Genomic DNA, 23,439 nt, shown 5'->3' on the forward strand with positions numbered 1-23,439 from the left:
GGAGCTGCAGCCCAGCTGACGTACTTGGCCCTGGGCCATGACTAAACAGGGGACGCTGAGCTGCCCACAGCCCAGCCTGGCCCCGTCCACACCGGGCCGAGCCACGGGAGGTCGCCTGTTAACCACGCAGAAGTCCTGAGCCTCCAGGCCTCCGGAGAGTAACCACCGTGCTGCCAATTCTCTAGGGCTCCTGTGTGCCAGGCTCTGTGCTGACCACGGTCGTGCAGCCCCTCGTGTAAGCCCCAGACGAGGGGCACTGAGGCTCGGAGAATGTGCGTGTGTGTGTGTGAGCGTGCAAATGAGTGTTCCAAAGGCCCGTCTCCTCCCCTGTGCTGTCCTGCTTCTAGTTAAGGAATTAAAGGTCCCGGATGAGTTGGGGGTGGGAATCCAAGTAAAGAGAGGGACTTGGGTCAGACTCTGCTCCAGCTTCCCGTCCCTCCAGCTTGTAGCGGGGTAACTGCTCTATGCCCACAGCAGGCTCAGGGACCCGCTGCCTGAAGGCCTCTGGGGCAGGCCCTCCGCACTGCCGACACCAGGGCCTCAGCAACACTGCGGGGGTGGGGGTGGGGGCGGGGCATCTTCCCCTGGAGCCCCCAGAGAGCCCCACGTCCTTGCTTAAATGCCATCCAAATGCTTAAACGCCATCCACTTCTCAGACTGCTGCACAGCTGGAAAGGTCTGGGGGCCAGTTCAGTCCTCGTGATTTTGGGGGATCGCCTTTTTCTTTTGAAGGCCTGAACATTTCTCTTCTGTGTTTTGGTACCTTTCCCATTTTCCAAGAATCCTCAAGGATTAAAGACGGCATCTGTAAATATCTTTGGCTTTGTGCTTACTCTCCTCTGGCCTGTCCTGAATTAGGAGCCTCTTTTGCTCCCTGCCCACTGGTTAGGACATTCCCCGTATAGGAAAAAGCACCCTAGGGGTTGGGAGTTTCTGTACCGCTCTGACATCTAGAAACCCGTTATTAGAAGTGCATCTCAAAATTAGGAGAGTATATGGAAAGTCGCTTCTGGGTAAGAGGGACTTCTGGGGACACTTCTACTCTCGAATCAGACACCCCTCCACACGCCACGTAAAGTTTACACCGTGTGTGTCTCTGCTAAAATCCGAGTCAGCATCTTCCCTCCAGTGTAATTTATAATATTGAAAAACTAGGGGGACTGGTTAAACTAGACATGTCACATCACGCAGCTGCTAAAAGGGAAGGGAACATATCAGGTGACAGGAGCGAGGATCCTCCATAGCAGTGGCCTCCAGACATAGTCTTCCCCTTCTGCTCCTCCGTACTTTCCACGATCATGTCATAATTCCTGTCCATAAGGTCATGATGTTAAGGAGGAAGGCGGTCCCAGTCACCTCGTGACTGTCCCTCACTGCCACCTTCTGCGGACTTCAGGCCGCGGTGTTGTTCTAGCTCCTTCAGTACCTCCGTCCCGGCAGGCTGTTCACTTAACAGGAAAGATCAGTCTGCTGTCATGAATTTCAGCTCAAGACTGAAGGCAGGGAAGGCCTGGCTGCTGTCTGGCGTCACACGCGAACCCACCGCCTCGCTGCGCTGTGTACTTCTGCCTCCTCACTTCCCTCTGTCCCAGCTGTGGCCTCTCGGCCCCAGAGCAGTGGATGCCCCCAAGTCCCAGGGCTCTGACGGCCTCTTGTCCTTGTGTCTGTTTGGGGGGGACTTTCAGGTTAGAGGAAGGGCTGTACCCCTGGGGCAGTGCTCTCAATCCAGGGCACACCAGGACCCCCAGAGAAGCTTTGAAAAACCTTAAAGCCTGGGATCCATTGGACTGAGTGACACGAATCTCTGGGGCGAGGCTGGGGCAAGAGCCAAGAACCAAGAAGGGCACAAAGAGGCCACCGAGAAGGGCCAGGGGCTTGAACAGTAACAATAGCCATAACCAGCATTTATTGAGTGGCTGCCGCACAGCCAGCAGCCCCACGACCATCCGGAGAGACGGGTCACTCTGAATGTGGGGAGACAGGCTGAGAGGTGGGGAGACAGGCTGAGAGGTGGGGAAACCTGCCCAGAGCCGCAGAGGGGGCGTGGCAGAGCTGGAGTTCAGCCCAGCCAGGAGAGCTCCTTTCACCTGGGGAGGGAAACGGCTTCCTGGGAAGCTTTCTCTATTCTGAGAACAGCAGACACCCACAGGCAGTGGGGACTTCCTCTGTCTCCTAGGGGTAAATGGAGAGGCAGCTCCGAAAGAGGGGCTGCCCCGGGTCTAAGCTCACAGCCACTGCCTGTTCTAAAGAGACCAAAGAAACCCTCTGGCCCTCCTCTCCCTTCAGAGGGAAGGATTTGGGGGTTTGCTCGTTACCCAGAGTGGAGGCTGGTCTAAGTGGAGTTTCTTTAAGAAACTCTGGGGCCGCCCTGGGGACTGTGCCATCCTCAGGAGGCTGCCGTGCACAGGAGGAGGCTCTCACCATGGGGATGTCTGCAAGCCAGGTGGGCCTGGAGAATGGGGGTGCACGGGCAGATGCACGGGGGCAGCCCACCCTGGCCTAGAGCAGGGGGACACGGGAGGCCTCGCCCAGGCGCCGGGCCAGCTCGCCGGCCTGCTGCACCAGCACGTCCGTGGGGATGACCGACAGGTGGAGGGTCAGCAGCTCATGGCACCTGACAGCCTCAGCCGGGTGGCCCTTGCTGTAGTAGCGCAGGAGCTTCCTGGGGGAGGGAGGGGGAAGGAGGACAGGATTCAGGAGGGAGCCAGGCCAGGGGCCTTCCCGGCACTGCGTAGGTACAAGGTCACCTCACTAGGCCCCGGCACTGGGCCAGAGAGGCCTTCCCTGCCCCTCACTGACCCAAACTCACAAGGCTCAGCCCCAGGCCGCCACGGCCCAACCCTCTGGGTTCCTGATCCTGGAATGGGGTCCACTAGATGGCAGGGCCCCATCTATGGGGCACACAGAGCCGGCAGGGAAGGTCTTCAGGAGCCCAGCAGGGATGCCTGCAAATGCTGCCTCGATGTGCCAGCAGCAAGAAGGGCAAGAACCCCAACAAGCGCCCCACTCTCTTCCTCTCACTGAATGCCTGGCTCTGAGGAGCTTCTAACAAGGGGGGACAGGCTCAGGGGGACGCTCCTGAAGGACGGGCTGCCCGCTCTGTGGGGACTGGCACTGATCGCCCATCATCTGCTCCCCTCTGTGCCCAGGGCCCTCTGGGTCAGCGTCACCTGTAGTAGTCTCCTCCCAGCATGCCGACGGGAGCCGAGTCATCGGACAGGACAGGCACCTCGATGATCTGGAGTTTGTACCCCTGGGGAAGGAGGCAGGGCATCTTGAGTGGGGAGGCGGTGGGCGTGGGGGGAAGAGCATGGGCTTGAGCCAGACATACTCGGTCTGAGGCCGGGCTCAGCCCTGCTTGGCGTGTGCCTGGTGCTGGGAAAATGCACTGGCCTCTTTTTACCTTGTCTTCTCACCTGTGAAGCGGGAATAAGAATAAACTCCCAAAGAACATTAGACATGGATGTAAAGTTCCGAGCGTCGTGCCCGGCACCTGGTAGCTCTCATTCCCATCAACCAGTGGACCTGGGTCAGCGACAGGCACACGTGAGGGAGGACAACCCGGGGACGTGTCATGAAGAACAAAGCGTTACCAAAGGCCAAGTCTCTCTGTGAAAGCAACGGATATTCCCAGGGTAGGACACGGTGGGGACGGGACTCAAGCTCTGCTGGGCTCCCACTGTGTGCCAGGCGCCCTCACAGGGCTCCTGCGGCGCTGTGCTCACCAGGCCCGCGGGCCCGCCCCACGGGGGAGGAGGAGGACTTGGTGGTGGCCCAGGTGTAGCCAGACCTGGGTCTCCCTGCACCACAGCCTACTGCCCTGTGGGGCTAAACACACACACACACACACACAACCGTCCCTTCCTAGAAGCTAAGGTGATAGTCACACCCACATCCTGGGTGCTTCTGAGGCGGGCACAGAGCAAAGTTAGGAGCCTGCAGGTCAGGAGAGCTGAGCCTGGGTTCTGACATCATCACCTAGGACCTCGGTGGCCCTGGCCATGGTGTCTGATCTCAGGGCGTCAGTGTCTCCATCTGCAAAATGGGGTCAGTGACACCCGCCCCGACCATCCCACGGGCTGTGCGGGTGTGAGGCCGTGAGAACAGAGTGAGAGCCCCCGACGGCTGCACTGCGCTGCGCAGGAAGGGGGGAAGGAGGGCTCGCTGACAGGGGCAGAGAGAGGGCAGGGCACGAGCAGGGGAAAGGACAGGACGGGGGGCCAAGGGAATGTGGGAGGGAGAAGCAGTGGCCCTCAGAGAGCTGGAATGATGGCCAAGGGTGACAAGTGAGGAGGAAACAAAAAGAGAAAAAGGAAACGAAAGCAGAGGAAAGAGGTGAGACACAGAGCGAGACAGTAAGAGAGAGCAACAGCGAGAGGGGGTGGGAGGACACAGATAACAAACTCCCGTGACCTGTGCTCATACTGCAGCAACAGTGAGCTTTGGCCAACACGGCCGGACGCCAAGAGCTCTCAGCCTTCCTGCTAGCTTTGCCCTGGGCAGGTTGGTTAACTGCTCTGAGCTTTGGTTTATCAGCCTCTACAATGGGAACAGGGAGCCAGGCTCTGTAAGTGCAGCTGATGACACTGAAGCACCACTGAGGAAGCGCGGGCTGAGCGGCCTTGCTCACGCGGGGCGCACGTCTGTTCACATGTCACCTGGATGCTGCCTTGATCAATGGCATGAGTTTTTCAGAGAATGGGGTGGAGGGGCCTGAGTGCAAGTGGGACCTGAGTTCTGGGTGTCAACCAGCTGGGCTTAGCTGTCAGCTCCACCAGGGACAAGAAGAGCTGGAGACACAGACTGAACAGAATCCAGAAGAAAAGGATCCAAGAGTCACAGGGAAAGAAAGCATTTCAGGACTGCCCTGCCCCGGGCTGGCCACACCCACCATCTCGTTCTCGAACCACAGGAAATAGGAGCAGTAGAAGTCCCCCTCGCGGGACAGCAGCGTGGTGTAGCCCTTCTGCAGGTATCTGCGCGCCAGCTGGATCAGAGACCAGACCTGGGGAGAGGAGAGTGTGCTCGTCTCTGCAGCCTGTGGGGCGGCCCTCTCCCCACTGTAGGGGCTGGGCTCAGGCCCTCAAATCCCGAGGGGAGAAAAGCACTCAGGGGAGGAGCTCCTGGAAGGCCAGGGGCCTCTCCTGCTCATCTTCTTCCTTAGTGTCCAGGCCCAGCCTTGGCTCAAAGCAGGAGCTTAATAATAAATGGATGATGGATGGATGCATGGATGGACTACCCACCCCTCCAGTTACTGCGACGACAAAATGTACGTATAAACATTTTATGTACCTTTACTATACACATAAGCCATAAAGAGTAGATTCATCTTTCAGGCCAGAACAGAGCCAGGGACTTAAGAGAAGATGAGGGCGTGGCCCCCTGGAACCCTCCTGCTGTTGAGGGCCAGCCACTCACCTGGGCACCTCAGGAATGAGGATCTCTGGCACAGGCTCTATGCCAGAAAGTTGCTGGAAAAGTGTTTGAACGCACAGAGTGCCCTGGTCCAGGAACGTCTTCTGCTCCAGGGCGAAGTCTGAACGAGGGCTCACCAAGGGCACCGACGGGAACACAGTGACCGAGGGACAACGTGCCTCAGGTCCCCTCCGCGAGATTCTCCTGCCTAATTCAAGGACTTCTGACGCTGCCTGTGAACTGCTCTAGGGAAGCTGGCAGCAGGGGCAGCTCTGCTCTCCCACCTCCCAGGGCCTGGAAAGGCCTGCTGCGCTCTCACCAAAGAGCTTAGAAAAAGCTTAGTGGCAGGCATACAGGAGCTACTCCAAACCTAACCACAACGCAGTGTCTAATGAAATCTGCAAACAAATACACAGGTTTGCTGTTTTTCAGGAAAAGCAATTCGACAACATGTATCAATAACCTTAAAAACACTCCTTCCGTTTGACTTTGTAATTCCATTTCTGGGATTCCATATTGAGAAAATAATCAGAGATGAGGACAAGGATGTATGCCCAGAGGTATGTGCTGCAGAAATTATTTACAACCGCAAGAGCCTGGGAACAATCTAAACGTTCAACACTGGAGAAACGGCTAAGTACATGATGTTACGTTCACATGATGGACTATTGTGGAGCTGATGATAATCACGCTGATAAAGAATTAATGACACGAGGAAATGCACCAGATATAAAGTGAAGTGAAAATGTGGTAAACACACTGCTTACACAGAATGATCTCAACTATAACAAACCGCACAGAAAAACAACGAAGAGAAATGTACCAGGATAACCCCAACTATCTCCAGAAGGATATGAAGATGCCGGTGTGGATGGTACCAGGAAATGCTCAACCAACTCCAGCTACATCTGTGCCACATGCTGTGTTAAGTATTTTACATGCATCATCTCATACACTTGTCATCTCTGCAGCAATTCTATGATGTCACTAGAGTTACTATCCTCTTTTACAGATAAGAAAACTGAAACTTAGACTTCATAACACCCCAGGCCACACGGCTAGTGAGGGGCAGAGCTGGGTCTCCATCGGGCCTTTTGTCAGGATCTTGTTTTAACCATTATGATACACCTTATGTGGATACACAACATATATAAAAATGTATAGTTTTTTAGAAAGTGGCAGAGGTCCTCTGTTCTCCCCACCAAAAATACTAGTTTGCTATGAAGATGAATCAAAGAAAAGGACCCCTGGAGACGGTTTTCTTCGTAGAAACCACCTAGTTTTACATTCTGATACTCAAGTTGATTAACCCACGTGTCTTCTATTTTAGTGAACTCAACCAACACTTATCGGGCACTTACTTATGCCAGGCACTGAGTTAGGCCCTGGCCATTTCCTCCCCTGAACTCGCTGCCCAGACTCTGCTGCTCCAGGCACATTGACACACCCAGGAAGGTGGCCCTGAGTGCCCACCGGCATCCTGGGGTGACGAAGATGGGCACTATTCTTAGAAGCCTAAAGAGCTGGGTGCAGACACCAGGAAGAGTGCCGTAAAGGGTTCTGGCGGGGGTGCTCAGAGCCTCCCGGGAGCCCGAGGGCGGGGGCTAGTCCTCTGGGCAGGGGTCAGCACACCCCATCTGATGCGCGAGGAGAGGGCCCGGGCCAGGCCAGGTTACCTTGGTTCTGACGAAGGTGGCCAGGGGCCCCCTGCCCAGTTCCGATGAAGTCCTTTCAGTGCTGCTGAGGGAAGGGGCCACCATCTGGCCGGTGGTGCGGTCCACGTAGATGAAATGCACCAGGCCTGGGAAGTCTTCCAGGTAGGTGAGGGTCTGAGTTAAGGTGTTCGTTAAGTCAGAACCAGGGAGGGAGCTCCTCTGCCCTCGACCTAGGCTTCCAGCGAGGCCCGCCCCCCGCCCCCAGGATCCCCCTCTTTCCCAGGTCTCTCTTTACCGTCGAACCTCCAACCCTGAGAAGGTCTAAGATGCAAGTACAATGGATCCTTGGCTCTGGCACATTTAACGCAGGGAGTTCTGGTCCCAACAGGAACACGGTATGTTCAGGTTTTACCATTTTCATGCGGGATGAGTTTAAATGATACACATGCTGCGGCTGGTATGAGAGCAGAGCTATAGAGCTAAAGAGTGAGGCTGGCTGGCCGCCCACCCACACGCCTCGCCGTGATCCTGTTCACCTCTACACTTCATCTCCAGAGGCTGGAAGGTTCCCATCTGAGAGGAAGGGCAGTGGCCGGTGGCTAGCAAAGCCTTCTCACCTGCGCACTGAAGACCGAAGTCTCTGGAGACAGGAGGCCACATCCTTTAGAGATTTTAATACAGAAAAAGCTGTTTCATATAAAGTTCCAGGGAAAATTAGTATTTGGTAAAATTAGTTCTGTAATAAAAGGGTAAGTCTTGGAGGTGGCTTTTTTTTTTTGTTTTTTTGCTGTATGTGGGCCTCTCACTGCTGTGGCCTCTCCCATTGCGGAGCACAGGCTCTGGACGCACAGGCTCAGTGGCCATGGCTCACGGGCACAGCCGCTCCACGGCATGTGGGATCTTCCCGGACCGGGGCACGAACCCGTGTCCCCTGCATCGGCAGGCGGACTCTCAACCACTGCGCCACCAGGGAAGCCCTTGGAGGTGGCTTTTTAAATGGGGACAAATAAACACATTTACTGCAGGCCTTCTCAGAGCCTTCATGCGCCACTGTGTACTGTGACCTCTAAGAAGGAGGACGCGGCCGCTCAAACCTACCCAACCCCAGGCCCCTGCCCCTCGTGGGAGACCCACTGCCACTTAGCTGGCTGGACAACGCCGACATAAACGATCCCTAAGGCTCTCAGAAGTAACTGTGGGAGAGCAGGAATTTCTGAAATTCCCGCTGTGGAGCGTTCCTACAGAAAAGGCCCCTGGGACACTACCTCCTATCATTTTTCTTCAGAGAAAGGAAGCTGAGGTGGTGAAATATATGCTCTTTTTCCCCAAAGCCGCAGCCCTTCAAGTAAGTGGGTGGAGGAGGCAGGTAGTCCCGAAAGGCCTCCTCAGGGCCAGGTATCAGGATATGACACCATGGTGACATTCCTCCTGCTCTTCACCAACAGGAAGTCCTTCCAGTCTGCCAGCTTTTCTCTGCCGAGGAAGCAGGGGGAACAGGGCTGGGGTCAGGTGCGCCCCAGCTCCTTCCCTGGCTACCGAGGGGCCACACCCACACTTACTGCATGAGCATCTGGACCTGGTCCTGCAGGTGCTGGGGCAGGGAGGGGCCTCCCTGGCCCGGAGCCGTGGTCAGGAAGCTGAGCCGGTAGATGGCGCAAAGCTGCCTCTTCAGCCTCCTGCATGCCTGAAGCAGCCTGGGCACAGAGAGGTGAGATGTCACAGCCGGAAGGGCCCTAGGAAGGCACGCCCAGGATGGTACCCCATCCCCTGTGATCACCCTCCTCCTGGACGGATGTACAGCACAGCTGATGCCCCACACCCTGGCCCTCACTGAGCCAGGAGGCAGCTTCCCAGTTTTCCCCCGACGTGTGCTCTGAGCACTTGGAATCTCATCCAACCTCATGGTTTATTTTATGGAGAAACGAGGGGCAGTGACTCGCCCGAGGTCACACACTGAGTCGGTGCTGAAGCCGGGCCTCTGCTGGTCGTGTCGGGCCCTCAGGCGCTGCTCCTTGATCACTGTCCTCTCTGCTCCTAGCCTCCCCTCAGCATCCGTGGGCTGGACCCACCCTCCCAGGACCCCCTGGGCCCTCAGAAGCGCCTTCCTGAGCATCCTCTCCCTCTGGGCCTGGAGGAAACTTGCTCCTCTGTCCAAACGACTCCCGCCTTGACCTCAGAGCCCACCACTCACTCCCAGGATGATCCGGGCTCACTTCTGGAGAAGGCCTTGGTCTTGAACTCCAGCCAGGTGCTCTGTAAAGAGGACAGGTGACAGGCAGCTTCCTGACAACATTCCCACAGCGAGGTCCAGGGGACACCCTACACTGGGCTCTGAAAGGCTCCGAAAGGCCCCCTGCCTCCATGGCTTATTTAGGCCCAGCACACACCTGCCATCCACAGCCAAGCTAGGTCTCTGGCAGGTCCCCCAGCACCCTGCACCCCACTGTACACCAGTCTACTCATTCAGCAGGCATTTATTTAAAGAGCAGTTTCTGTGTGTCAAGTACCGGGCTCACTGCCTCGCTGGCAGACACCGTACACCAATGCTGCCAGAGTGACAGGTAGGCGCCTCAAGGGAGGGGCGGACGCAGGCAAGAGCTGGGGTGCTGACCCCCCTCAGGGGAGCTTTGCATCCTAACACGCGCTCACTGGAGTGCGCTGGGCACGGAGAGATGCTGAGCGCGGCGGACTGACTGGTAGTTTGCGTCTGGGCCTCAGTTGGCTGCTCTGCCTCTTCTAATCCCTCTGCTCGTTTTCAGACCAGTGCAAACTCCGTGCACAACGACTCTCAGTTCCTCGAGCCCTGCCAGCTACACGAGTGGCCTCAGATCTCAGCCCAGCGTTCTACCCTTGAGAGCTCCCCGCAGGCTCCGGCCTGGGCTGTGCCCCGTTTCCTGCTCTGCTCATGCACTGTCCCAGGGTCTTGGCGTCATCTCCCAACCTGGGTTCTACGCCCCCTGCGGGTGCAGCGGCCTCCCTGTGCCCTGCACGTCTGAGACCAGCCAGGTGGTGAGGGGTGTGGCGGGCAGACCGCTGGCTGTCGCTGAGCCCTCGAGTTGGGCTCTGGCTCCACTGCTCACCAGTCCAGTAACTTTGGCCAAATCACCATCTATCTGAGCCCGGGTTTCCTCATCTGAAAAATGGGAGCTATAACTCGTCACACAAGAACGTTTTGGAAATGTCAAGTGCCACTGCTGTAAGTTTCTGTTCCTGTTTCCTAATGGGGGAAACAAGGACCACAACCCCACGGTGGGGTGGGGCAGGGCCCCTCACCTGCTGTGGACAGAATGGGCCCTGCCCCCTCTCCCTAAGGCGGGGTGTCCAGCCCTTGCGTCTCACCTGAAGCTCTTGCCCACCTCGATTCTTGACAAACTTGTCCATCCTCTGGCGTAGGTCCCCCACGAGGGGGAGGGACCGCAGGGCACTCCCGGCCTCCTGCCCCTCCTTCAGCTTCTTCTCCAGTAGAGAAAACCCATCCAGCAGCTGGTACAGGGCCAGGGCCAGGGCCGTACTGGGGCTCTAAGGTTAGAAGAGCAGGGCAGACAGGGGCAGCCGTGGGGTGGGCATCTAGGCTAGGGCATTGCCAGGGCAGGCGGGAGTGCTCGTACCTTGGTCAGGAGCACCATGTTGATGCCTGGCCACAGGGGCAGGCAGTACATGGTGTGGGGCACCATGGGGCAGTAGCTCTCTTTCACGGTGGCATCCAGGAAAATCCTTCTGGGGCTGGAGGGTCCTGGGGAGCGAGGGACCAGCGTCTGGAGGGTGTCCTCAGCCATCTGCGGAGGAAGAGGAGCTGTCAGCAGGAAGGGGTGGGCAGCCATCTGGCCTCCTCCCCACATCGGGTCCACCCACGGCTGCCCGCTTGCCGTCCTCCCTGTGAACCATGAGGCATAAACTTTTCTGGCCCCAAGAAATCCCAGGTCCTAAATCCCTGCACTCCGCTGCGGCTGCCCGGGCAGCTCCCGTCCTGCTGCCCCTCTCTCTCTCAACATCTTCGGGGCCCTTCTGCCGAGAGTCAGGACTGGATGCCACGTGGGGGTAGCGGGTGGTAAGAAGGGACAGGAAAGGGGGGAAAAGCAGCCGGGGTGGGTGACATGAAGGGGAGGAGGCTCCTCTACAGCTTTCTGTACACCAGGCATTGAAAGCTGATTAACACCTGTCATTTCACCACCTTCAGGACATCCTGACAGTCATTCCAGGGGGGCAAGTGAGGCATAACAGGGCTAAACGAGCAACACTCCAGCCTTACGAGGGCTCTAAGTAAGAAAGTCTTTACGGGCAAAAGCAGATTTAAGGAAATCATTAGGGATGCCACAAAAACTTCTCTATAAGGAAGTCACTATAGTCTTACGATAACAGCAGAAGACTCCATACAACACACTGGTTGTTCCAGGAATTTGCTAAATAAATAATAACATACGCACGCAGTGCACTCTGAACAGTCTTGTTAAAAACCACACTGCTGAGGAGTGCCTAGTTAATGGGAAAATGCTCAAAAAAAGAAAAAAGAAAGAATAATGAAGTACATCAGGATTCAAATATAGTAAAAGAAAAAATATATATGTTGTGTGTGTATGTGTCAATGCACATATAAAGTCACAGGAAAGACTAGAAGGAAACACTCCAAAATCTTAACAGTAGTTAACATCTGGGGCTGGGATTTGACAGTGATTTTTTTTCCTTTTCCATATTTTACTTTTGTTTTTCCCAATTTTTCTACAATGAACGTATTTACTTTCTCATTTTAGAAAACATTAAAAATTAAGTTGGACTTTCACTCCCAAGAACCGTGAGGGTGGGGATTTCTCAGGAGTGGAGGCCAGGTGTCTGGGGGAGGGGGAGAGGGAGGGAGACGGTCACCCTCATCCACCACTCCCCCCGCCCTTGCACTGACCGGCCAGCCGTGAGAGGGCACGAGGAAGGCCAGCGTGGCTGGACAGTCACCCCAGGAGAAGCCCTCAGAGTCCCCAGTGCTCACTGCAGCATCTCAGATCAGCTGGTGCCCCGGGCAACCCCCCACCCCCCACCCCCGAGCCCCTCAGGAGAAACTCACCTGGACATGGGGATCATCAGTGGGAGGAGTACCCTCATCCAGCCAGACTGTGCTACCTGCAGGCCATAGGTATTAACATAACAACATAAATAATGGCAAAATGTAAATACTGGCCCAACAGGCTGTCAGCAGGGGAGGAGAGCAGAGACGGCCCCATATGCCATCAGCAGCGCACAGCACTTAGTGTGAGCCGGGGACTCCCCCTTCTCATCCTATCCCAAGCTGGGCGAGCTCGGAGGTCCCAGAGCTAGAGCAGCCTGGGCCGGGGAATAGAGGCTCCCTGCCGCCCCAGTGGGCTGTGGGGAGGAGCTTCTGCACGTGTACCTGGCAGTGGTGGGGGGTGTCCCTCAACCCCCTCCTCAGCCCCCAATCCCCTCCTTGTTTCTGCCCTCTCTAACCCTTCAGGCCCCTCCCTGGCTATAACGGTGCCTCTTCACTGGGAGGCAGCACACACAGTCTACAGTTCCCCATTTATTTAGTCAATCAGCAAACTTTAACTGAGTATCTACTATGTGCTGGGAACTGAACTAGATTTCCTTTCCTAGGTCAGCTCACAAAAACCAGTTGAGCTGACCACATATTTGAAATATTGTAGGCTTGTAATAATAGCGCTCTCTTGTATTTCATTGCAAATAACTATCATTTATATCATGTTTCTCTGGGGAAGCCTGTGTCTGTGTTTCAAACACCTGACTTACGAATGGATGAATGCAACTCCACCCATTTGTAAGCTGTGAGTTCCGTGCACTGTGGAACAGGCATTACTTACAGCTTTGAGGCATGAAACAACAAACTACTGAGAGAAAGGGGCCAGGAGGAGGAATGAGGGAAGGGAGCAGTGAGAAGAAAATGGAACTTCCAGCCGTTACCCCAAAGTACTGCTTTCTGACGTGTTTTGGGCTCGTAGAGAGCTTAGAGAACCCAGGACAGTTATGATCCCGGCCACAGAGAAATGGACAAGCAGGGATGAACTGGCACATGGTCCCAGGCTCCTTTTTTGTTTTGTTAATAATATTCCCAAAATTTTTCGTTTCTTTTTATCGTTTGCCCACATACTTTGGAAAAGCAGGTAAGCTATAAACCATACAGACTATTTATATTTTAAATCACTATACTAGAAATAAAATGATTATTACTTAATTATTTGATTACTTATTAATTATAAAAAAGAAAAAGAAGGCAGAGAGCACATATATGAGAAATGAATTTTTAAATGAAATCAACTTGTCATAAAAAATTTTAGGGATCATTTGAGTGGCCTTAACAGTCCTTGAATTCAAGCTGGAGCCGGGAGGGTAGACAGAGGGTTTGCTGCACACAGTGTCCTGGGTTCTAGGAATTTGGGTGTCTGTGCCTGGGCCCTTACAGGGCGTCGGGATCCACTGAACCCTAAGACAGGTTCTCCCGGGGCTGCCTATCTGCCTTCTCCCCATCCCTGTCCCGTGCCCCTCCTCCTCTCCAGGTCTCACCTGAACTCTGCTCCCCGGGGGAAGGAGCTGGTGTGAAATACTCCTCAGGGAGGGAAAGGCTGTCTGTCTCCTGGGAGGGAGAAGGGGCAGCTGGGTTGAGGGCTCAGAGAGGCTCTCCCAGGGGGCTCGACCCTGGTCCCTGCTCTCTGGGGAGAGGCCGACCCTCCCCACCTCCCCCCCTCCCTCCCACCCCTCCCCAGAACACAGCACATACAGTCCCTGCAGAACTCCTGGTCGGGTCTGCAGAACAAGAGCTCCAGGCCTCCTGCATGGGGATGCTCTGGCTGCGGAGGGGCCTCCGTAGGGAAGGCTGCAACAGGTCCGGGGATGCTAGTTAGAGCTGCCTGCCTGGCTCCTCTGCCTCTTGCACTTCACAGCGCAGCCCTCGGGGTGGGGGGGGTGCCCGCCAGCCCCTGCGCGCACTCCACTGTGCAGCCCTGGGTGTGCGCCCTCACTTTCCAGGGATGTTTCAATTTTAGAAATTCCAGAAAGTCCAACACATTGGCACCCAAACCACTGCCAGCACTTACTGAGAGTGTTCGCTACACCCCAGGTACTGTTGGGCTCTAGGTAAACTGTCTCCTTTACTCCTCATGACAACCCTGAGAGGTAGATGCCATCGCTGTCCCATTGCACAGATAAGGGAATCGAGGTTCAGATGGGTAAGTACTTGCACAGCAAACAGCTAAGTGGTAAAGTTGGGACTATGTTGGGACTATTTTTGGGACTCCAAAAATCTGCACTTTTAACCCACTAAACTACATGCATTCTAGAATTCCCCTTACATCTGAAAGCAGCTGGAAAAAAGTCATGCCCAACCACACGCCCAGGACTGTGACTTGGAAACCACAGTCACCCCAGCAGCCTGCCCAGCACTCTCCAGACTGGTTTTCCAAGTCGCCTTCCTGAAGGCCTCCTGCTGCCCAGAGAGCTGCCCCGAGACCTGGGTGTCGCTGTCCTCCGCCGTGCTCTCGCTGGGGTAGAGGTCCTGCACCAGAAGGATGAGAGCGAGGAGGTCGGCTGGGCGCAGGGAGCCGGCACTGTGGCTGCGGAGAGAATGGGCAGCAGGTCAGCATGTGCCCGCTGCCCCCAGCCCACAGGTGGCAGTGGACAGGGGCAAGTAAGTTAAGGAAGTCTGGAGCATGATCCCTGCCCTCAAGGAGTTTACAAATGTGCCAGCTGACTTCATCCTTTCTGGAGAAAGACAAGGTATGTACAAAATTAGTTAACTCATCCATTTTAAAAATAAAACTTGGTTGTATTGAAAAATAAAAATTACCAGTGGAAAACCACCAGGGACGAGTAACAGCATATCAGGAAACCCTAAATTAAGATTCTGAGAAACCCTAAATTAAGATTCTGAGACAGTGTTCCAGGAAGAAATAATTCAGAGAAGGAAGTGAGCTGAGAGGGGGAGAAGAACTGAAGAATCTAAGAAGGCTTCCTGGAAGAGGTGGGTCTGGAAGGTTTCCCTGGCCCAGGAGGTGGTGCTTTTCAGATAGGGGGAATAAGAAAGGGTGAAGGTGAGGGGACCCAGGGCCTCGGGGCCAGCCCATGCCGGGGCCCTTGGGCTCACCTGGAGTAGAAAGCCAGCAGCTTGGAGTGCACAAGCAGGAAGGCGTGTAGGGCCTCCTCGCCGGCCCGCCCAGGGCTGGAGTTGATGGCCTGGACGACGTGCCGCTCCAGCACCTCGATGCACAGCTCACATAGCTGAGGGTGGATCAGCCGCTCCACAGCCTGGGCATGCGGGCAGGGAGAGGAAGTCACATCACCCCCACACCTCCCGCTCCAGCCCCAGGCTGGCATTACATTCACTCAGGCCACAGTGAGCACACACCATGTGCCAGATGCTTGGGAACAGGGAGGCTCGGACCAGCACAGAGCCTGCCCTTCTGGGGCTTGGTGTGGTCACTAGACTCTAGTGGATGAGACAGACAATATGCAGAGAAAGAGATAAAATAAGTGCTAACAACTGCTGTGTAGGAAATATACAGTATTGGACTAGAGAAGAAGAGCAGAGACCTAAGTGGGTAGGGTGTTCAAAGAAAGTGGCCCTGAGGAGGTGACCTTTAAACTGATATCTAGAGAACAAGAAACCCCGTCAGAGAAGGAGGGAGGGGGCGAATGCCGCAAGCTGAGGAAAGAGCACATGCAAAGGCCTTGAGGTGGAGACAGAGTTTGGAGCAGTGCTGCCTAATTGATTACAAAGGCAACCCCTACACGTAATTTAAAATTTTCTAGTAACTACATTAAAAAGTAAAAAGAAATAAGTGAAATTAATTTTAATAATTGATTTTATCTAATACATCTAAAATATTATCATTTCAACATAAGGTATAAAAGCATTATTAATGGGATAGTTAATAATCCTATTTTACATTCTTTTTTTTTTTTGGTACCACCCCTTTTTTTTTTTTGCATTTGACATTCCTTTTTTGTCCTAAGTCATCAATATCCAGTGTATATTATACAGGTATAGCATAACTCAATTTGGACTAACTATACTTCAAATATTCAACAGAGACATGTAGCTAATGACTACCACACTGGACAGAGTTAAACACAGAGTGCCCCTGAAATGGGAAGAAGTCCCAGGTGGTCAGTGTATGGTGAGTAAGGACAACAGAGGCATGAGATGAGGCTGGGGCAAGACAGGCAGTGGTGGATCATACAGGGCCTTATAGGCTTGGTAAGGACTGTGGATTTTATCTTAACTGCATTAGGTCACCTCCTACAAGAAGCCTTTTGCTGATGCCTCAGAAGGAGTTGATCACGCCAACCTTTGTGCCACCATGGATTTTGAGAAACCCAACCTGGCAGCACCCAGTATACTTTATTGTTTTTAGTACATATGAATGGCTGATTTCTCCTCAAGGGCAGAGACTTTATTCATCACTGTATTCCCAGAGCCTGGCACACCTCTTAGCATATGGGAGGTACTATATGTTTACTGGAAAAGTGAAGGAGTGGGGTGTGAAAATGATTCCTTCTGATCTATTTTCCAGTTCACTAATTCTCTTTCTAGCTATGTCTCAACTATTATTTAACCTACCCCTTAAGGTTTTCATTTTAACAATTATGTTTTCACTTCTAAAACATCTATATGGGGTTTCTCCCTAGCTTTTATGTCTTCAAATATTTCCTGGTTATTTTATGTCCTGTACCTAAAAATTCTAGTATATCAAGCTCCTTGGGATCTACATCTGCTGGTGATTGATTTCCCTGACTCCTACTCATGGTGGCTTATTCTCTGGTGCATCTGACTGTTATTAAACTGTGAGCTCATATTTGTTTGCTCTTAATCTGTCCTCAAAATCAACGGCTTTCAACATGTAGTTCCCAGACCAGCATAACCAGCATCACCTGGGAGCTAGTTAGAAATGCACATTGTAGAGCCTCCCACCCTTGACCCCCACAGTGAATGAGAAAAGTGAGGCCCAGAAACCTATATCTAACAAGTCCTCCAGATGATTCTGATGCACACGAGTGTGGGAATCACCGATTTAGAGAGAATCTGTGTTTGTCTATACAAGGAGCAAGGGGGTGCTGCTGACGACCACCTTACTCCTCAGGTCTGGGCTTAAGTAGGAGTTGCAGGTTCAGCTCTCCTGTCGCTGTTGGCCTAAGGCTTAGTTTTCTGGTTGTAGTGTTGGTACCATCATCTGTACTCAGGCAATCTTGCCTTTAGCTCTGCTTATTTTTCACTACTTTCCACTCTAGTTTCAGCTCAATATAATTTGGGGGGTGATCAGAGTGGAGGGGGCTATCTTCAGAGATATCCATAATTTACTGAGGGCCCAAAAACTGCATTAAAAAGTCCGTTTTATCCAAAATCTAGCTGTGTTAACATAGGGAGGCCCATCAGTGCCCAGCCCAGCATGTGGCCAGAAAGAGCAACCCTCGGGAATGCATGGGCTTGAGGGGTTGCCTGTGCCCTCACTCATGGAGGGGAGGGTGGTGTCAAAACATGGTCTTAACGCTGCCTGGCCCCTCTGACCTGACATCTCTGTGGCCCGAGGACTCCCGCACCCAGCAGTCACCTCCACAGCAAAACACTGCTCCTGCTGCCGCAGGCGGCCGTAGGTCCACAGCAGGCTCTGGAAGTGCTCCCACACCTGCACACGCTGCCCCAGGTCTGGGGGCCGCAGCCTGGGGGCAGAGCAGGGGAGATCCATAAAAAAGCTGGTTGTCCCCAGCTTCAGCCAAAGGAGCAGCCTGACATCACCGCCAGTGCCAGGCAAGCTCACGTGACATGCCCAAACCCGTGGGAGCCCACACAGCACAGAGGGGGCGTGTCGGGCTCTGCCCTCTCTGTGGAGCCAAGTGGGATGGGCACGGAACCGAAAGGTGGGTGCCTGAACAGATCGTCTCACTTCTCAACCTCTCTCACACACACACACGTGACAACAGCCAGCTAGAGAGACCCAGGAAGAGGCCAGGGGCAGAGTGTGACAGGCAGCTTCACTGAGGCTGGGCGCGCACTGCCTGGCCTTGAGAGGGGCTCAGCACAGCACCCAGGGGACTCACTCCTTTCGGATGAGCTGGCCGTCCATGGTAACCAGCCCGAAGTGCACCTCGAAAAGGTACTTGAGCACGCACAGCTTCTGCCGCAGGTCCTCCTCGCCCTCAGTGTGGTCGCCATTGATGGCGATGAACAGGCCCTCTCCGAACTGCAGGCACAGTGGTCGGTGGGCGTCAGCCAGCCCCAGGGGACCCCCTCACCTCCCCTGATCGCTGGGGATAGTGAGGGGGGCTCAGGTCCCAGGGGATTTTGTTAAGATGCAGCTGCTGCCTTCTAAAAGAGTCTGAGGTTCAAGATGAGGAAGAGGCGTGTGGACTGCCCAAGGAGCCGAGGGAAGAGGAACACGAGCCCCAGGGCCGCATGCTCACCAGGTGAAGGACGTACAGGTAGTTGCCATTTTCCGTCGAGAAGCACGTGTATGTGTCTGAGAGCTTCTCCAGCATCGTCATAGAGGAGATAATGACTGGGGCCAGGAGGGTGCTGAGCTGGTCCTCCAGGGCGGGAAGCTGCAAGAGGGGATAGAGAACAATACTGCTTAGTGTGCCAGACCCTGGGAGAAAGGGATGGACAAGACCCAGGCCTTGCCATCAAGGGCTCCATAGTTTTAGACCCACCTGGGAGGCTATCACTGTCCTGACAGGGAGAGACTTGGGTAGTAGTTAGGAAAGCTGGGAAGGGTCAGGCAGCTAATTGTGCTGCTCAGGCTCTGATTCTAGAAGGAAACGTTAAGGAATTAGGCCACATTTCCACAGAGGAATGTTTGGGGCATTTAATAGAGAGCTGGCCAGCTCTAAGAAAGTTCAGTATGTGTACCAAAGTCCGTGCCCTTTGTTGCAGTTAAGTTTCCTTTGGGGAATGTATCCTAAGGAAAATAATCAGAGATGAGGCAGAGATACATGCTCAAAAATGTTCCCTACAGCGTAATTTATAGTAGAAGCAACTGGAAAGAATGTAAATGTCCAGTACCAGGGAAAGAGTTAAATAAACAACAGTACATCTGAATGATGGGAGAATATATAGCACGTAAAATATTAGAGTGTTTCAGTGACATGGAAAATTCCTATGATACGATGTAATGTTTAAAAAAATGGTTGTGAATGCTCTGTATTTTCAAATGATAAAACAAACAAAGTATTGAAAAACCAATGAGAAATTCACACTATTAAAGTTATTACTTCTGAAGAGAAGGATCAGGAATGATCTCTCCCCCCAGTTTTTACATCTTTCTGTACTTTCCCTATTTCAGTAACAAGTATGCTTTTACTTTTATAATCTCTTCACTCATCCATTCTCTCTGACCTCCAAATAAGAAACAGAACAAACAGACAAAACCAAAAAGAAACTGGACAAATTTGCTGAAGGTCTGGGAATAAAAATGGGATAAAGCCAGGGGAATGGTAATAACTCAAGTTCTCAACACTGGAATGAAAAGATAGGAGGAGACAGCTGACCTTCCCCATGCTGATCTCAGGAGCCTGAAACAGGGAGAAAGCGGAGTCCTAATTTTAACTTGTACACAAGGAGCTGAGTAAGACCTTGCCTTGAGAAGAACAGGCAAGCAGCCAGGGGTACTGTGCGGCACTTAAAATACAAGGGGGTCCGCGTCACGAGGGGTGTCGTTTCCTCCCACAGACTCAACATTTAGGAGCCCAGCGCCGTGTCCACTGCTGCGGAGGCTGTCAGTCACCTGTGACAGGTCCCCGCTCAGGCAGCTCCTCTCCTGACCACCCCCAGGCCACACCACCCCAGCCTGCCCACCCCACACCCGTGAAATAAACCCATGGTGCTTATTTGCCACCTGGCTCATCTTCTTTAGACTCTGAATTCCACAAATGCCGGGTCATGTTGCTATGTTCACTGTAAACAGTCCATTCTCGATTAGTATTCGTTGAATGAATATCCCTTCACATAGGCAAACGTTGGTTGAATTATTCATGTACGACAATTTTCTTGAACCATCACGAACCAATTATATTAATAGAAGTGTCACTTGAAAACCTAGATGGTGTATAGCAACTCACTTTAAAAGTAGTAGCTTTTGGGCTTCCCTGGTGGCGCAGTGGTTGAGAGTCCGCCTGCCGATGCAGGGGACACGGGTTCGTGCCCCGGCCTGGGAGGATCCCACATGCCGCGGAGCAGCTGGGCCCGTGAGCCATGGCCGCTGAGCCTGCGCGTCCGGAGCCCGTGCTCCACAATGGGAGAGGCCACAGCAGTGAGAGGCCCGCGTACCGCAAAAAAAAAAAAAAAAAAAAGTAGTAGCTTTTTCTGTAGGGATATAGGTGTAGCAAGAATTCTTTTGGTTGGGGGAAATTATAATCTTTGTGTAGCTAGAGTGTAAAGAGAATTCTCCTGTATTACTTGGTGCGATTATAAAGTGGTACAGTATCTTTGAATGGCTTTTGAATCGATGATTCTACTTTTAGGAATTTATCCTAAGGAAATAATGAGATGTGGGATAAAATTCAAGCACAGTGAAGTAAGTCAGAAAGAGAAAGACAAATACCATATGCTAACACATATATATGGAATTTAAGAAAAAAAATGTCATGAAGAACCTAGGGGTAAAACAGGAATAAAGACACAGACCTACTTGAGAATGGACTTGAGGATATGGGGAGGGGGAAGGGTAAGCTGTGACAAAGCGAGAGAGAGGCATGGACATATATACACTACCAAAAGTAAGGTAGATAGCTAGTGGGAAGCAGCCGCATAGCACAGGGAGGTCAGCTCAGTGCTTTGTGACCGCCTGGAGGGGTGGGATAAGGAGGGTGGGAGGGAGGGAGACGCAAGAGGGAAGGGATATGGGAACAGATGTATATGTATAACTGATTCACTTTGTTATAAAGCAGAAGCTAATACACCATTGTGAAGCAATTATACTCCAATAAAAAAAAAAAAGAGAAGCCACCGCAATGAGAAGCCCGCTCACCGCAACGAAGAGTAGCCCCCGCTCGCCACCACTAGAGAAAGCTTGCGCGCAGCAACAAAGACCTAACGCAGCCAAAAATAAATAAATAAAATAAATTAAAAAAAAAAATTCAAGCACAAATGTTCCCTACAGCAATAGCTATAGCAAACTAAAAGCAATGTACATGTCCAGTACTGGGGAAATGGTTAAATAAATGATGCTACATTTATTCATAGACTGAATATAATGTTCCATTAATATTTATGCTTTTGAGAATATTTAACAAAATGGAATAATGCTTTTCCTACAATGGGAAGTGAAAAAAAAAAACAACAGGAAATAAAACTGTAAGTGTGGTAGGATCCCAACTATTTATAAACGATAAAGACCCAAAGAAAATATATTGAAGAGCTAATAGCTCAGGGTAGTAGAATTATGGGTCATTTAAAAACTATTTCTATGTTATTTCCTAAATTTTCTACAATTAGTTCACATTATCTATAGGATCAGGAAAAAAAAGTATTGGATACTTGAAAAATAAAACTTTGAAGACTTTTTTTCCTTTACCTTAGTCATTTAGGAACTGAAAATCAGGAGTTTGTTCCTTTATGAGGTTTTTAATAAAGAGGAAGAGAAACACTATCAAATAGTTTGCCTCTTAAATTGACCAAGTTGATATAGTGGTTTAAGAACTAAAATACTTTAAAATTCTTAATTAAAAAAATTATACATATTGACTGCTAAAAAATAAAAGAGCCTAACAGATAGACCTGTTTTTTAGCTTAAATAAGACCACTTAAATGTCTATGATCTCTGAAATGCTGTATCATTCCTAAAGAGTATCAGTGATGTCGAGGTGAACTAACTTGCTGATGTGGAGTTGGTCCGGCTGATGACCAGGCTCACGGGAGCAGGAAGGGCACTGAGAGGCAACCAGTCTGTGTGGCTGCAGAAATGCAAGGACTGTCTACTGCATCCCCAATAAAAAAGTTTTTAATCCAAAATTAATCTGGAAAAAATTTCAAGATAAATTACTCCTTTAGAATGTAGAGCAGAAATTATCTAGGTGAAAATGACAACTGTCTCTGAGTTGTGATATTAAAGCATTAAAATGGATATCCATATGGAAAAAAATAAAGTTTATACTTTACACCACATATCAAAATTCAAAATGGATCATTAGACTGAATATAAAACCTAAAACTATAAAACTTCCAGAAGAATATGTGGGGAAAACTCTTTGTGATCTTGGGTTGGGCCAAGATTTCTTAGATATGACACCCAAAAGTGTGATCCATAAAAGCAAAAAATGGGTAACATGGAGTTATCAGAATGAAAAACTTCTGCTTTTTGAAAGGTACTGTGAAGTAGATGCGACGACAAGACACAAACTGAAAGAAAATATTTGCACAGCATAGATCTACAAAAGGACACATCCATAATATCTAGGAAACTCTCAAAACTCAGTAGGAATAATAAGAAACAATCAACCCAATGAAAACTAGGCAAAAGATCTGAACAGACATTTCATTAAAGACATAAAGATGGCAAATAAGCACATGAGAAGATGCTCAAAATCATTAGTCATGAAGGAAATGAAAATTTCTTCATAGGGTGGGGGGTGGGTCACTGTCCTGGAGAGCATCAAGGGCTGACCTCTAAGGGTGCGCAGGTGTGAGGGGCGCTGGACCACACACAATGCCGTGTTCATCCCTCTGGCTGGGCCAGGACGGGTGGACAGGCTCTCCTGCCTCCTGGTAGTTCTGGGTTGTTCCCTCCCATCCGTCCCTCCTACCCTGCACTCACCCCTTCTCCCTCATTCTCCGACTGCCCAAACTTTAGCCGCAGACTCTCTTCAAACTCCTCGTCCGTCCAGTAGAAGAGGACATCCGCGCCCTCTGTGGCCACCAAGACGCACTTCATCTGCCAGGGAGAAGCAAGGTCAAGGTCACCTCCCAGCCCCACATCCATAGGCTCGGCCTGAGTAATACACAGGATCATAATCCCGCAAACACCCACTGGCCTTTACTGTGTGCCAGGCACCACGAGGGCCTTCCTGGTGTTACTCTGCGGCACCCTCACAGCAACTGGACAAAGCAGGAATCTTCAGTTACTCCTATTTTTAAGTGACAGAAGTGGGATCCAAACCCAGGCCTGTCTAATGCCAAGGCTGGGGCTCTTTCCTGTGTTATCTGGCCTCTCTAAACACAGCATCAGACCCACCACAAGCCTATTGGGACCAAAGGCAAGGAAGGACCCAGCTCTTGATCTGAACACGGGGTCAACTGTACAAGGGGGACAGGCAGTCAGGGCCTGGTCTGGAATGGAGGGCGGCTGGTGCACCTCCCTCCAGGAAGTCCAGAAAAAATGTGCTTCTCCTCAAGTCACAAATAGTTCCAGAGGACGAGCTTCAAAGC

At 52.0% G+C, this 23,439-nt stretch overlaps 2 protein-coding genes across 3 annotated transcripts; both read right to left on the reverse strand.

The window, feature by feature from the left end:
• Nucleotides 1–1,875: 1,875 nt before the first annotated feature.
• HPS1 (HPS1 biogenesis of lysosomal organelles complex 3 subunit 1) lies at nucleotides 1,876–12,885 on the reverse strand (the record flags this gene model as incomplete). Its single annotated transcript, XM_079711889.1, has 11 exons — nucleotides 1,876–2,662; nucleotides 3,171–3,253; nucleotides 4,892–5,005; nucleotides 7,092–7,241; nucleotides 8,483–8,543; nucleotides 8,630–8,764; nucleotides 9,262–9,323; nucleotides 10,410–10,589; nucleotides 10,679–10,846; nucleotides 10,908–11,194; nucleotides 12,822–12,885. The coding sequence occupies 11 exons, from the start codon at nucleotides 12,883–12,885 to the stop codon at nucleotides 2,500–2,502; spliced, it is 1,467 nt and encodes a 488-aa protein (XP_079568015.1). The 3' UTR covers nucleotides 1,876–2,499.
• A 598-nt stretch (nucleotides 12,886–13,483) lies between these two features.
• On the reverse strand, nucleotides 13,484–22,945 carry LOC307047793 (BLOC-3 complex member HPS1-like; the record flags this gene model as incomplete). 2 transcript variants are annotated; one of them, XM_079696470.1, is made up of 8 exons in its annotated part: nucleotides 13,484–13,662; nucleotides 13,807–13,902; nucleotides 14,536–14,638; nucleotides 15,169–15,329; nucleotides 17,633–17,741; nucleotides 18,120–18,262; nucleotides 18,483–18,620; nucleotides 22,829–22,945. In XM_079696470.1, the coding sequence occupies 8 exons, from the start codon at nucleotides 22,943–22,945 to the stop codon at nucleotides 13,513–13,515; spliced, it is 1,017 nt and encodes a 338-aa protein (XP_079552596.1). In that variant the 3' UTR covers nucleotides 13,484–13,512. The 2 variants fall into 2 exon arrangements, with proteins under 2 accessions (XP_079552596.1, XP_079552597.1); XM_079696471.1 differs by lacking the exon at nucleotides 13,807–13,902.
• Between the last annotated feature and the right edge of the window lie 494 nt (nucleotides 22,946–23,439).

The sequence above is a fragment of the Hyperoodon ampullatus genome (assembly GCF_949752795.1).
Source record: "Hyperoodon ampullatus genome assembly, chromosome: 1".
Taxonomy (NCBI): domain Eukaryota; kingdom Metazoa; phylum Chordata; class Mammalia; order Artiodactyla; family Ziphiidae; genus Hyperoodon; species Hyperoodon ampullatus.